At 49.9% G+C, this 13,908-nt stretch overlaps 1 protein-coding gene and 7 non-coding genes across 16 annotated transcripts in view; all 8 read left to right on the forward strand.

Annotated features, from left to right (window-relative positions):
- LOC133406242 (centrosomal protein of 135 kDa-like) overlaps positions 1 to 13,908 on the forward strand; it is a 37,305-nt gene that overhangs the window by 11,553 nt on the left and 11,844 nt on the right. For all 9 annotated transcript variants that reach the window (XM_061683709.1, XM_061683707.1, XM_061683706.1 and 6 more), the window contains 5 exons: positions 3,290 to 3,441; positions 7,563 to 7,678; positions 7,756 to 7,910; positions 8,112 to 8,273; positions 8,343 to 8,453. In XM_061683709.1, coding sequence (XP_061539693.1) covers positions 3,290 to 3,441; positions 7,563 to 7,678; positions 7,756 to 7,910; positions 8,112 to 8,273; positions 8,343 to 8,453 — 696 coding nt within the window. The remainder of the gene's footprint in view (positions 1 to 3,289; positions 3,442 to 7,562; positions 7,679 to 7,755; positions 7,911 to 8,111; positions 8,274 to 8,342; positions 8,454 to 13,908) is intronic.
- Positions 8,917 to 8,988, forward strand: trnap-cgg (transfer RNA proline (anticodon CGG)). The gene has a single exon. It is a non-coding gene; the product is annotated as a tRNA-Pro (tRNA).
- Positions 10,570 to 10,641, forward strand: trnap-cgg (transfer RNA proline (anticodon CGG)). The gene has a single exon. It is a non-coding gene; the product is annotated as a tRNA-Pro (tRNA).
- Positions 10,889 to 10,960, forward strand: trnap-agg (transfer RNA proline (anticodon AGG)). Its single transcript has one exon. It is a non-coding gene; the product is annotated as a tRNA-Pro (tRNA).
- Positions 11,048 to 11,119, forward strand: trnap-cgg (transfer RNA proline (anticodon CGG)). Its single transcript has one exon. It is a non-coding gene; the product is annotated as a tRNA-Pro (tRNA).
- On the forward strand, positions 11,468 to 11,539 carry trnap-agg (transfer RNA proline (anticodon AGG)). Its single transcript has one exon. It is a non-coding gene; the product is annotated as a tRNA-Pro (tRNA).
- Positions 13,281 to 13,352, forward strand: trnap-agg (transfer RNA proline (anticodon AGG)). Its single transcript has one exon. It is a non-coding gene; the product is annotated as a tRNA-Pro (tRNA).
- trnap-agg (transfer RNA proline (anticodon AGG)) lies at positions 13,759 to 13,830 on the forward strand. The gene has a single exon. It is a non-coding gene; the product is annotated as a tRNA-Pro (tRNA).

The raw sequence follows: 13,908 nt of genomic DNA on the forward strand, positions 1-13,908 counted from the left end.
TCAAGAGTTCCATTAAATTGCCCTGATGTTATTTTTAAATTGGTCACAGCCTCTAACTTCGTTTTATTTATTGAACAAATTTTATGGTACATGCAAGGGGTCCTCGGTTCACGGCAGTCCAGAAATACAATGTTCTGCGGAAACAAACAGCAACACAGAACAGAAGGGATGCATTGATCTTTTACTGCTAATATTTTAATAAACATATCCCCACACTCTCTCCTTAAAAATCCAAAGTTCTTGTGGGATTTTTCTTCTCTTCCGAGGGGATCCTGAAGCGTTCCCAGGCAAGCCGAGAGACGTAGTCTCTCCAGCGTGTCCTGGGGCGTCCCCGGGGTCTCCTCCTGGTGGGACATGCCCGGAACACCTCACCAGGGAGGCGTCCGGGAGGCATCCTAAACAGATGCCCGAGCCACCTCATCTGGCTCCTCTCAATGCGGAGGAGCAGCGGCTCTACTTTCGGCTTAGCTCCTTCTTCACCACAACGGACCGATACAAAGTCTGCATCACTGCAGACGCTGCACCGATCCGCCTGTCGATCTCGCGTTCCATTCTTCCCTCACTCGTGAACAAGACTCCAAGATATTTGAACTCCTCCACTTTGGAAAGGATCTCATCCCCGACCTGGAGAGGGCACTCCACCCTTTTCTGACTGAGGACCATGGTCTCAGATTTAGAGGTGCTGATTCTCATCCCAGCCGCTTCACACTCGGCTGTGAACCGCTCCAGTGAAAGTTGAAGGTCACGGCTTGATGAAGCCAACAGAACCACATCATCTGCAAAAAGCAGAGATGCAATACTGAGGCCACCAAACCGGACCCCCTCTACGCCTCGGCTGCGCCTAGAAATTCTGTCCATAAAAGTTATGAACAGAATCGGTGACAAAAGGCAGGCTTGGCACCCTCACTGGAAACGAGTCCGACTTACTGCCGGCAATGCGGACCAAACTCTGACACCGGTCGTACAGGGACCAAACAGCCCATATCAGGTGGTTCAGTACCCCATACTCCCGAAGCACCCCACACAGGACTCCATGAGGAACACAGTCGAACGCCTTCTCCAAGTCCACAAAACACATGTAGACTGGTTGGGCGAACTTCCATGCACCCTCGTGGACCCTGCCGACGGTGAAGAGCTGGTCCACTGTTCCACGGCCAGGACTAAAACCACAATGCTCCTCCTGAATCTGAGATTCGACTTCCCGACGGACCTTCCTCTCCAGCACCCCTGGATACCAGGGAGGCTGAGGAGTGTGATCCCCCTGTATTTGGAACAGACCCTCTGGTCCCCTTTCTTAAAAAGGGGGACCACCACCCCAGTCTGCCAATCCAGAGTCACTGTCCCCGGTGTCCATGCGATGTTGCAGAGGCGTGCCAACCAGAACAGCCCTACAACATCCAGAGCCTTTAGGAACTCCGAGTGAATCTCATTTACCCCCGGGGCCTTGCCACCGAGGAGCTTTTAACCACCTCGGTGTCCTCAACCCCAGAGATATGAGAGCCCGCCACAGAGACCCCAGACTCTGCTTCCTCATGGGAAGGCGTGTCGGTGGAATTGAGGAGGTCTTCGAAGTATTCTCCCCACCGACTCACAAAGTCCCGATTTCAAAGTATTCTCCCCACCGGCTCACAACGTCCCGAGTCGAGGTGAGCAGCACCCCAACCCCACTATACACAGTGTTGATGGTGCACTGCTTCCCTCTTCTGAGACGCTGGATGGTAGAATTTCCTCGAAGCCGTCCGGAAGTCGTTCTCCATGGCCTCACCGAATTCCTCCCACGCCGAGTTTTTACCTCATCGACCACCAAAGCTGCATTTCGCTTGGCTAACCGGTACCCATCAGCTGCCTCAGGAGTCCCACAGTCAAAAAATGCCTGGTAGGACTCCTTTTTCAGCTTGACGGCATCGTTGGTGTCTACCGCCACGACAGGCACCGACCACCTTACGGCCACAGCTCAGGGTCGGCCACCTCGGCAATAGAGGTGCAGAACATGGACTCAATGTCCCCCGCCTCCCCCAAGATGTGGGTCAGGTTCTGCCGGAGGTGTGAGTTGAAACTCCTTCTGACAGGGGATTCTGCCAACTCACCACCAGGTGGTGATCAGTTGACAGCTCCGCCCCTCTCTTCGCCCGAGTGTCCAAGACATGCGGCCGCAAGTCCGATGACACCACCACAAAGTTGATCATCGAACGGCGACCTAGGTGTCCTGGTTCCAAGTGCACGTGAGGACACCCTTATGCTTGAACATGGTGTTCGTTATGGACAAGCACAGAAGTCTAATAACAGAAGACCACTCGGGTTCTGATCGGAGGGGGGGCGTTGCTCCCAATCACCCCCTTCCAGGATTCACTGTCATTGCCCACGTGAGCATTGAAGTCCCCCCCAGCAGAACGACGGAGTCCCCAGTGGGAGCACTCTGCAGCACCCCCTCTAAGGACTCCAAGAAGGGTGGGTACTCTGAACTGCTGCTTGGTGCATATGCACAAATAACAGTCAGGACCCGTCCCCCCACCTGAAGGGAGGCTACCCTCTTTCCCACCCGGTGAATAACCATGTACAGGCGCCGAGCCGGGTGGCAATAAGTATACCCACACCTGCTCGCCGCCTCTCACCATGGGCGATTCCAGAGTGGGAAAGAGTCCAACCCCTGTCAAGAGGACTGGTACCAGAGCCCAAGCTGTGTGTGGAGGCGAGCCCGACTATATCTAGTCCCAACTTCTCAACCTCACATACCAGCTCGGGTTCCTTCCCTGCCAGAGAGGTGACATTCCACGTCCCTAGAGCCAGTTTCTGTAGCCGGATCGGATCGCCAAGGTCGCCGCCTTCGGACACCGCCCAGCTCACACTGCACCCGACCCCTATGGCCCCTCCCACAGGTGGTGAGCTCATGGGAAGGGGGACCCACGTTACCCTTTCGGGCTGTGCCCGGCCGGGCCCCATGGGTGCAGACCCGGCCACCAGGCGCTCGCCTTCGAGCCCCACCTCCAGGTCGGCCCCCCCCCAGCATCCGGGAAAGGGAAAACTAGATCCATTTAATGTATTCTTCATAGGGGTTTTGGGACCCGTGCTTTGTCTGGTCCCTCACCTAGGACCTGCTTGCCATGTGTGACCCTACCAGGGGCGTGAAGCCCCAGACAACTTAGCTCTTAGGATCATTGGGACACACAAACCCTTCCACCGCGATAAGGTGACGGCTCAAAGAGTTGTTCTCCTCCCTCAAAGTCCAGCAGTTCTTTCTCACCATTGACGTTGTTCCGCTGACTCGTGATTTGTGTGTTGTGGGGTGAAGCTGGAGCAGGAGAACCTGGAGCTGCGTTCGCAGGTTTTTGCACTACGGGACCGTGAACGGGATGTGGAGCGGCAGATGGATGCTCGTTCTGCTGCGCTGGTTCAGAATGCGGAGGAGGCGGCACGGCAGAGCAAAGTGGGCTCCGGTCTTAGGTTTGTTTCCAGCGGTATCGACGCAATCAAGTCTAATGTACGCCACAGTGGTACCTTGACTCAGAAATGCCCAATTTATGAGTTTTTTGAGTTCCCAGCAGTTTCTTGGTCAATTTATTTTTTATATGATTTCAGGCTTTAATTGTACTTAATTGTATTGCGGATGGCGGCACGGTGGCCGACTGGTTAGAGCGTCAGCCTCACAGTGCTGAGGTGCGGGGCTTCTCTCTCTTTCTCCGGGCACTCCGGTTTCCTCCCACATCCCAAAAACATGCATTAATTGGAGACTCTAAATTGCCTGTAGGCATGACTGTGAGTGCGAATGGTTGTTTGTTTCTATGTGCCCTGCGATTGGCTGACAACCAGTTCAGGGTGTACCCCGCCTCCTGCCCGATGACAGCTGGGACTGACAGCCCGCGACCCAAGTGAGGAGAAGCGGCTCAGAAAATGGATGGATGGATGTATTGCGGATTAATTTTATATCACAGGATTTTTCAATGATTTATTTTTTCGCAAAGACCGTTACTGCAGACTCACGTAGCAAGTGCGAGCCAGGAGGAAAGAGTGCGCAAAAGTCCGAATGTCCAAAGTTTGGGATTATTTCACACTTGATAAAAGAAGCTAAAGTGCTATATGGCTATTGTAAAGTACAATTGACTGAAGTTACACAACTGCACATCTTCTTTTCCTTTTGGCTTGTCCCTTTAGGGGTCGCCAGAGCGCGTCATCCTTTTCCATGTAAGCCTATCTCCTGCATCCTCCTCTCGAACACCAACTGCCCTCATGTCTTCCCTCACGACATCCATCAACCTTCTCTTTGGTCTTCCTCTAGCTCATTTCTCCCTGGACGTGTCCAAACCATCGAAGTCTGCTCTCTCTAACTTTGTCTCCAAAACATCGAACCTTGGCTGTCCCTCTGATGAGCTCATTTCTAATTTTATCCAACCTGGTCACTCCGAGAGCAAACCTCAACATCTTCATTTCCGCCACCTCCAGCTCTGCTTCCTGTTGTCTCTTCAGTGCCACAGTCTCTAATCCGTACATCATGGCTGGCCTCACCACTGTTTTATAAACTTTGCCCTTCATCCTAGCAGACTCTTTGTCACATAACACACACCTTCCTCCACCCGTTCCAACCTGGTTGGACCCGTCCTGACCACACTCACCATTGCTCTGGACGGTTCACCCCAAGTATTTAAAGTCCTCCACCCTTACTATCTCTTCTCCTTGTAGCCCCACTTTTCCCCCACCACCCCTCTCATTCATGCACATATATTCTGTTTTACTTCGGCTAATCTTCATTCCTCTTCTTTCCAGTGCATGCCTCCATCTTTCTAACTGTTCCTACACCTTCTCCCTGCTTTCACTGCAGATCACAATGTCATCTGCAAACATCATGGTCCACGGGGATTCCAGTCTAACCTCATCTGTCAGCCTATCCATCACCACTGCAAACAGGAAGGGGCTCAGGGCTGATCCCTGATGCAGTCCCACCTTCAGCTTAAATTCGTCTGTCACACCTACAGCACACCTCACCGCTGTTCTGCTGCCCTTGTACATGTCCTGTATTATTCTAACATACCTCTCTGCCACTCTAGACTTCCGTATGCAGTACCACAGTTCCTCTCTGGGTACTCTGTCATAGGCTTTCTCTTGATCTACAAAGACACAATGTAGCTCCTTCTGACCTTCTCAGTACTTTTCCATCAACATCCTCAAGGCAAATAATGCATCTCTGGTACTCTTTCTAGGCATGAAACCATACTGTTGCTCGCAAATACTCACTTCTGTCCTGAGTCTAGCCTCCACTACTCTTTCCCATAACTTCATTGTGTGGCTCATCAACTTTATTCCTCTATAGTTCCCACAGCTCTGCACATCACCCTTGTTCTTAAAAATGGGCACCAGCACACCTTTCCTGCATTCCTCAGGCATCTTCTCACGCAAAGATTGAAAAAGCTGGTCAAAAACTCCACAGCCACCTCTCCTAGATGCTTCCATACCTCCACAAGAATGTCATCGTCACCTTTCCATTTTTCATCCTCTTTAATGCCTTTCTAACTTCCCCCTTACTAACCACACTTGCCTCTTCTGCTCTCCCTTCTCTCTCCTTATTCATCAACTCCTCGAAGTATTCTTTCCATCTAACTAGCACACTGCTGGTACCAGTCAACATATTTCCATCTCTATCCTTAATCACCCTAACCTTCTGCACATCCTTCCCATCTCTATCCCTCTGTCTGGCCAGCCTGTATAGATCCTTTTCTCCTTCTTTAGTGTCCAACCTGCCATACATGTCATCATATGCCTCTTGTTTGGCCTTTGCCACCTCTATCTTTGCCCTGTGTCGCATCTCAATGTATTCCTTTTGCCTCTCCTCGGTCCTCTCACTGTCCCACTTCTTCTTAGCTAACCTTTTTCCTTGTATGATTTCCTGTACTGTGAGGTTCCACCACCAAGTCTCCTTCTCTCCTTTCCTGCCAGAAGATAAACCAAGTACTCTCCTGCCTGCCTCTCTGATCACCTTGGCTGCAGTGGTCCAGTTTTCTGGAAGCTCCTCCTGTCCACCGAGACCCTGTCTCACCTCTTCCCGAAAAGCTGCACAACACTCGTCCTTTCTCAGCTTCCACCACATGTTTCTCTGCTCTGCCTTTGTTTTCCTAATCTTCCTCCCCACCACCAGTCATCTTACACACCACCATCCTATGCCGTCTAGCCACACTCTCCCCTACCACTACCTTACAGTCGGTAACCTCCTTCAGATTATCGTCTGCACAAGATGTAATCCACCTGCGTGCTTCTACCTCCGCTCTTGTAGGTCACCCTGTGTTCGTGCCTCTTCTGGAAAAAAGTGTTCACTACAGCCATTTGCATCCTTTTTGCAAAGTCTACCACAATCTGTCCCTCCAAGTTCCTTTCCTCGATGCCGTATTTACCCATCACTTGTTCATCACCCTTATTTCCTTCACCACCATGTACATAACAATCTGCACCAATCACGACTCTCTCTCTGTCAGGGATGCTCAGAACTACTTCGTCTAGCTCTTCCAGAATTTCTCCTTCACCTCTAGGTCACATGCTACCTGTGGGGCATAGCCATTAATAAAATTATACATAACACCCTCATTTTCAAGTTTCAGCCTCATCACTCAATCTGATACTCTTTTCACCTCCAAGACATTCTTAGCCAACTCTTCTTTTAAAATAACCCCGACTCCATTTCTCTTCCCATCTACACCAAGGTAAAATAATTTAAACCCTGCCCCCAAACTTCTAGCCTTACTGCCTTTCCACCTGGTCTCCTGGACACACAATATATCATCCTTTCTCCTAATCATCATGTCAACCAACTCCCGAGATTTTCCCGTCATAGTTCCAACATTCGAAGTCCCCGCATTCAGTTCTAGGCTCTGTGCTTTCCTCCTTTCTGCCGAAGAACCCGCTTTCCACCTCCTTCGACTTCGACCCACAGTAGCTGAATTTCCAACGGCGCAATGCAGGTTGACGGCGCCGGTGGCGGACGTTGTTAACTCGGGCCACGACCGATCCGGTATGGAATTCTTTGGATGAATGCTCATATTTGTTTGGCAAAGGTTTAAGCCGGATGCCCTTCTTGACGTAACCCTCTGCATTTAACCAGGCTTGGGACCGGCCTACAGTTTGCACTGGCTTGTGCCCCCCAAAAGGCTGCATTACACAACTGCACATCTACAGTATAATAAATTTCGTTAGCTAATTTAATATAGCCTACCACCACTAGTTAGGACAATATGTAATCCATAACAGGTGGTTAGGATAGAAGGAGATGGACACAGCCGCTGGTGTCTTTACAATTGTTGTATTGAACAAACAAAATACAGTGTAAACAAAAGCACATTGTTAACGCTTTAGCAAACTGTACACCCTCATTCGCTCACTTGAGGATAGTGACTCCAAGTGGAAAAAAAATAAAAAGTAATTTTGGTCATTGCTCCGCAGACTTCATCTTTTGCGGGGGTGGTCTGGAACGTAACCCCGCAATAAACGAGGGATTACTGAATACGAGCTTGGCCATGGAACGAATTACTCTTAAGTCAAGGTATCACTGTAATTTCATTCACAACGCTTAATTTTGTCTAAAGGCGACAGCAAGAGCAGATTCAAAATGCGCTTTTAGACCTCCAACAAATGCTGTCCGTAAAGAACAATGAGTTGCACGCCGCTCACAGCCAGATGGAAAAACTGGAGGACATAATCGGTGAGAAAGTAGCGCTCAATTTGTGTGTGGAGTATTGTTTCCTTTTTATCTCGATTCACGCCATGTGTTTTCGCCAGAGTCGCTGAGTCAGCAGCTTTACCAGCACAAGCAGGAAGCCGAGGTCCTCCGCATCTCTTTTTCGGCGTTGTGTATAAAAAAGGACGTCATGCAGGAGGAGATGGCAAAGAAGACCAAGAGGCTGGGGGTTCTCCAGGAACAGCTCGGCAAGAAGGTTGCCTCTATGATATCGTTATGCTTTTTTTTTTTTTTTACGCCATCTTTACACTTAGATGCTCTAATAGCGCACCATTTTTGTCAGAAAAAGAGGCTGGGCAATAACGAAACACACATCTGATGTGAGTATCTCCATCCCAAAGAGGCAACCGAAGTCCACGCTGCTCATGTCATCTGCTGGTTTTTGCGTCGCAGACAGCTGGAGGTCGAACTGAAAAGCCGCGAGCGCGAGCTGGCCGCTCAGAGGATCCTGCAAAACCACCAGGAGGGGTTGTTGCAACTCAAAAGAGACAACGAATTGATCATCGACGAGTACAGGAGGCTGCAGGACGACCTGGCCGCCATGACGCAGGAGAATCAAGTAAGTAAATATATACGCTGCGAGGCGGTAGAGTCACATTCGATTCAAACTTCTAAACGTCTTGTCTAGGCTGCACACGTGGAGATGGAAGAGACTTTATGTGAACGGGATGAGCTAAAACAAAGAGTCCATTCTTACATCAATACGGTGTCCCGGATTGAGAACATCTTGAAGATGAAGGCAAGAGAATACTGCAATACACTTGGATGATAATTGACTCTTTTAGCAGGCTGTTGTCGACTCTTAAAAGCCTGCGGCTGGCCCAAAACATTGCAGCTGGGGTACCAACTCGAACCAGGAGAAGAGATTGCATTCTTCAGTTGGCTCGTAACTGCACAGGCTCCCTCTAAAATGTACAATTAAATTTCAGACACAGTGGTACCGCTCATATTGTAACACGATGACCAGTGACAAATAAGGGGGTCACGAAAGGTCGTGAGCGCTCGGCAGTCACACCTACGCCTGTGTGACAAGTCAGGGGCCCATAAACAGCGTTTTTGTGGCTCGTTGGTCAAGTCGTATGGTTCTCGCTTCAGGTGCGAGAGATCCCGGACGAGCCCTCTTTTAAAGTTTTTTGTCCTTGCTCTCGGCAGTCACACGGTTACCCAAATGGCAAGTAAGTGGCCCAAAACACCGTTTTTGTGGCTCGTTGGTCTAGTCGTATGATTCTCGCTTCGGGTGTGAGAGGTCCCGGGTTCAAATCCCGGACGAGCCCACTTTTAAAGGGTTTTGTCCTCCTCTTTTGGCAATTGTCACACGGTAACCCATGTGGCAAGTAAGGGGCTCATTAAAGCATTTCTGTGGCTCATTGGTCTAGGGGTATGATTCTCGCTTAGGTTGCGAGAGGTCCTGGGTTCAAATCCTGGACAAGCCCACTTTTAAAGGGTTTTGTCCTCCTCTCTTGGCAATTGTGACACGGTGACCCATGTGGCAAGTAAGGGACCCATTAAAGCTTTTCCGTGGCTCGTTGGTCATTGTATGGTTCTTGCTTTGGGTGTGAGAGGTCCCGCGTTTAAAGCCCGGACGATCCCTCTTTTATGGGTTTTGTCCTTTTTTCTCTCTGCAATTGTCACACGGTGACCCATATGAAAAGTAAGGGGCCCATAAATAGCACCTTTTTGGCTCGTTGGTCGAGTCATATGATTCTTGCTTCGGCTGCGAGAGATCCTGCACAAGCCCTCTTTTAAAGGGTTTTGTCCTGTCTTCTCTTGGCGTCACATGGTGACCCATGTGGCAAGTAAGGGACCCATAAATAGCACTTTTGTGGCTTGTTGGTCGAGTATCATTCTCATTTCGGCTGCGAGAGAACCCGGAGCCCTCTTGTAAAGGGTTTTGGTCCCCCCTTGGCAGGTACACGGTGACCCAGGTGGCAAGTAAGGGGCCCATTAAAGCCTTTCTGCGGATCGCTGGTCGAGTCATATGATTCTTGCTTAGGGTGCGAGAGGTCCTGCGTTCTAATTCCGGACGAGCCTACTTCTAACGGGTTTTTGTCCTCCTCTCTTGGCAATTGTCACACGGTAACCCATGTGGCAAGTAAGGGGCCCATTAAAGCCTTTCTGTGGGTCGTTGGTCTCAGGGTATGATTCTCGCTTAGGTTGTGAGAGGTCCTGGATTTAAATCCCGGACGAGCCCCCTTTTAGGGCTTCTTGGCAGTCACAGGGTAACCCAAATGGCAAGTAAGGGACCCAAAAACAGTGTTTTTGTGGCTTGTTGGTCTAGTCGTCCTGGATGAGCCTACTTTTAAAGGGTTTTGTCCTTTCTTGGCAGGCACACGGTGACCCATGTGGCAATTAAGGGGCCCATTAAAGCTTTTCAGTGGCTCCTTGGTCTTGGGATATGATTCTCTCTTAGGTTGTGAGAGGTCCTGGATTAAAATCCCAGACCAGCCCACTTTTAAAGTTTTTTGTCGTGCTTTCTTCTGGCAGTTGTCACACGGTAACCCAAATGGCAAGTAAGGGGCCCATTAAAGCATTTCTGTGGCTCGTTGGTCTAGTCGTATGATTCTCTCTTAGGTTGTGAGAGGTCCTGGATTAAAATCCCAGACCAGCCCTCTTTTAAAGGGTTTTGTCCTGCTCTCTTGGCAATTGTCACATGGTGACCCATGTGGCAAGTAAGGGCACCATTAAAACTCTTCCGTGGCTCGTTGGTCTCGGGGTATGATTCTCGCTTAGGGTGCGAGAGGTCCCGAGTTAAAATCCCAGATGAGCCCTCTTTTAAAGGGTTTTGTCCTGCTCTCTTGGCAATTGTCACATGGTGACCCATGTGGCAAGTAAGGGCCCCGTTCAATCTCTTCTGTGGCTCGTTGGTCTAGGGGTATGATTCTCGCTTCGGGTGTGAGAGGTCCCGGGTTCAATTCCCGGACGAGCCTACTTCTAAAGAGTTTTGTCCTCCTCTCTTGGAAATTGTCACATGGTAACCCAAATGGAAAGTAATGGGCCCATAAACGGTGTTTTTCTGGCTCGTTGGTTGAGTCGTATGATTCTCGCTTCGGGTGTGAGAGGTCCGGGTTCAAATCACGGACAAACCCACTTTTAAAGGGTTTTGTCCTCCTCTCTTTGAAATTGTCACACGGTGACTCATGTGGCAAGTAAGGGGCCCATAAACAGCACTTCAGTGGCTCGTTGGTCTAGGGGTATGATTCTCGCTTAGGGTGCGAGAGGTCCCGGGTTCAAATCCCGGATGAGCCCTCTTTTAAAGGGTTTTGTCCTCCTCTCTTGGAAATTGTCTCACGGTAACCCATGTGGCAAGTAAGGGGCCCATTAAAGCATTTCTGTGGCTCGTTGGTCTAGTCGTATGATTCTCGCTTCGGGTGCGAGAGGTCCCGGGTTCAAATCCCGGTCGAGCCTACTTTTAAAGGGTTTTGTCCTTTCTTGGCAGGCACACCGTGACCCATGTGGCAATTAAGGGGCCCATTAAAGCTTTTCAGTGGCTCCTTGGTCTCTGGATATGATTCTCGTTTCGGTTGTGAGAGGTCCTGTTTTCTCTTGGCAATTGTCACACGGTGACCCATGTGGCAAGTAAAGGCCCATAAATGGCACTATAGTTGGTCTCGTCGTATGATTCTTGTTTCGGGTGCGAGAGATCCTGGGTTCAAATCTCGGACAAGACTTCGTTTAAAGGGTTTTGCTCCTCTCTTGGAAATTGTCACACGGTAACCCATGTGGCAAGTAAGGACACCATTAAAACTCTTCTGTGGCTCGTTGGTATAGGGGTATGATTCTCGCTTAGGGTGCGAGAGGTCCTGGGTTCAAATCCCAGATGAACCCTCTTTTAAAGGGTTTTGTCCTCCTCTCTTTGAAATTGTCACACGGTGACTCATGTGGCAAGTAAGGGGCCCATAAACAGCAATTCTGTGGCTCGTTGGTCTAGGGGTATGATTCTTGCTTCGGCTGCGAGAGATCCTGCACAAGCCCTCTTTTAAAGGGTTTTGTCCTGTCTTCTCTTGGCGTCACATGGTGACCCATGTGGCAAGTAAGGGACCCATAAATAGCACTTTTGTGGCTTGTTGGTCGAGTATCATTCTCATTTCGGCTGCGAGAGAACCCGGAGCCCTCTTGTAAAGGGTTTTGTCCCCCCTTGGCAGGTACACGGTGACCCAGGTGGCAAGCAAGGGGCCCATTAAAGCCTTTCTGCGGATCGCTGGTCGAGTCATATGATTCTTGGTTAGGGTGCGAGAGGTCCTGCGTTCTAATCCCGGACGAGGCTACTTCTAACGGGTTTTTGTCCTCCTCTCTTGGCAATTGTCACACGGTAACCCATGTGGCAAGTAAGGGGCCCATTAAAGCCTTTCTGTGGGTCGTTGGTCTCAGGGTATGATTCTCGCTTAGGTTGTGAGAGGTCCTGGATTTAAATCCCGGACGAGCCCCCTTTTAGGGCTTCTTGGCAGTCACAGGGTAACCCAAATGGCAAGTAAGGGACCCAAAAACAGTGTTTTTGTGGCTTGTTGGTCTAGTCGTCCTGGATGAGCCTACTTTTAAAGGGTTTTGTCCTTTCTTGGCAGGCACACGGTGACCCATGTGGCAATTAAGGGGCCCATTAAAGCTTTTCAGTGGCTCCTTGGTCTTGGGATATGATTCTCTCTTAGGTTGTGAGAGGTCCTGGATTAAAATCCCAGACCAGCCCACTTTTAAAGTTTTTTGTCGTGCTTTCTTCTGGCAGTTGTCACACGGTAACCCAAATGGCAAGTAAGGGGCCCATTAAAGCATTTCTGTGGCTCGTTGGTCTAGTCGTATGATTCTCTCTTAGGTTGTGAGAGGTCCTGGATTAAAATCCCAGACCAGCCCTCTTTTAAAGGGTTTTGTCCTGCTCTCTTGGCAATTGTCACATGGTGACCCATGTGGCAAGTAAGGGCACCATTAAAACTCTTCCGTGGCTCGTTGGTCTCGGGGTATGATTCTCGCTTAGGGTGCGAGAGGTCCCGAGTTAAAATCCCAGATGAGCCCTCTTTTAAAGGGTTTTGTCCTGCTCTCTTGGCAATTGTCACATGGTGACCCATGTGGCAAGTAAGGGCCCCGTTCAATCTCTTCTGTGGCTCGTTGGTCTAGGGGTATAATTCTCGCTTCGGGTGTGAGAGGTCCCGGCTTCAAATCCCGGACGAGCCTACTTTAAAATGGTTTTGTCCTCCTCTCTTGGCAATTGTCACACGGTAACCCAAATGGAAAGTAATGGGCCCATAAACAGTGTTTTTGTGGCTCATTGGTCGAGTCGTATGATTCTCGCTTCGGGTGTGAGAGGTAAGGGTTCAAATCACGGACGAACCCACTTTTAAAGGGTTTTGTCCGCCTCTCTTTGAAATTGTCACACGGTGACTCATGTGGCAAGTAAGGGGCCCATAAACAGCACTTCTGTGGCTCGTTGGTCTCGGGGTATGATTCTCGCTTAGGGTGGGAGAGGTCCCGGTTTCAAATCCCGGATGAGCCCTCTTTTAAAGGGTTTTGTCCTCCTCTCTTGGAAATTGTCACACGGTAACCCATGTGGCAAGTAAGGACACCATTAAAACTCTTCAGTGGCTCGTTGGTCTAGGGGTATGATTCTCGCTTAGGGTGCGAGAGGTCCCGGGTTCAAATCCCGGATGAGCCCTCTTTTAAAGGGTTTTGTCCTACTCTCTTGGAAATTGTCTCACGGTAACCCATGTGGCAAGTAAGGAGCCCATTAAAGCATTTCTGTGGCTCGTTGGTCTAGTCGTATGATTGTCGCTTCGGGTGCGAGAGGTCCCGGCTTCAAATCCCGGACGAGCCTACTTTAAACGGGTTTTGTCCTCCTCTCTTGGCAATTGTCACACGGTAACCCAAATGGAAAGTAATGGGCCCACAAACAGTGTATTTGTGGCTCATTGGTCGAGTCGTATGATTCTCACTTCGGGTGTGAGAGCTCCGGGTTCAAATCACGGACGAACCCACTTTTAAAGGGTTTTGTCCTCCTCTCTTTGAAATTGTCACACGGTGACTCATGTGGCAAGTAAGGGGCCCATAAGCAGCACTTCTGTGGCTCGTTGGTCTAGGGGTATGATTCTCGCTTAGGGTGCGAGAGGTCCCGGGTTCAAATCCCGGATGAGCCCTCTTTTAAAGGGTTTTGTCCTCCTCTCTTGGAAATTGTCACACGGTAACCCATGTGGCAAGTAAGGACACCATTAAAA

The sequence above is a fragment of the Phycodurus eques genome, chromosome 8, assembly GCF_024500275.1.
Source record: "Phycodurus eques isolate BA_2022a chromosome 8, UOR_Pequ_1.1, whole genome shotgun sequence".
In the NCBI taxonomy this organism is placed as follows: Eukaryota; Metazoa; Chordata; class Actinopteri; order Syngnathiformes; family Syngnathidae; genus Phycodurus; species Phycodurus eques.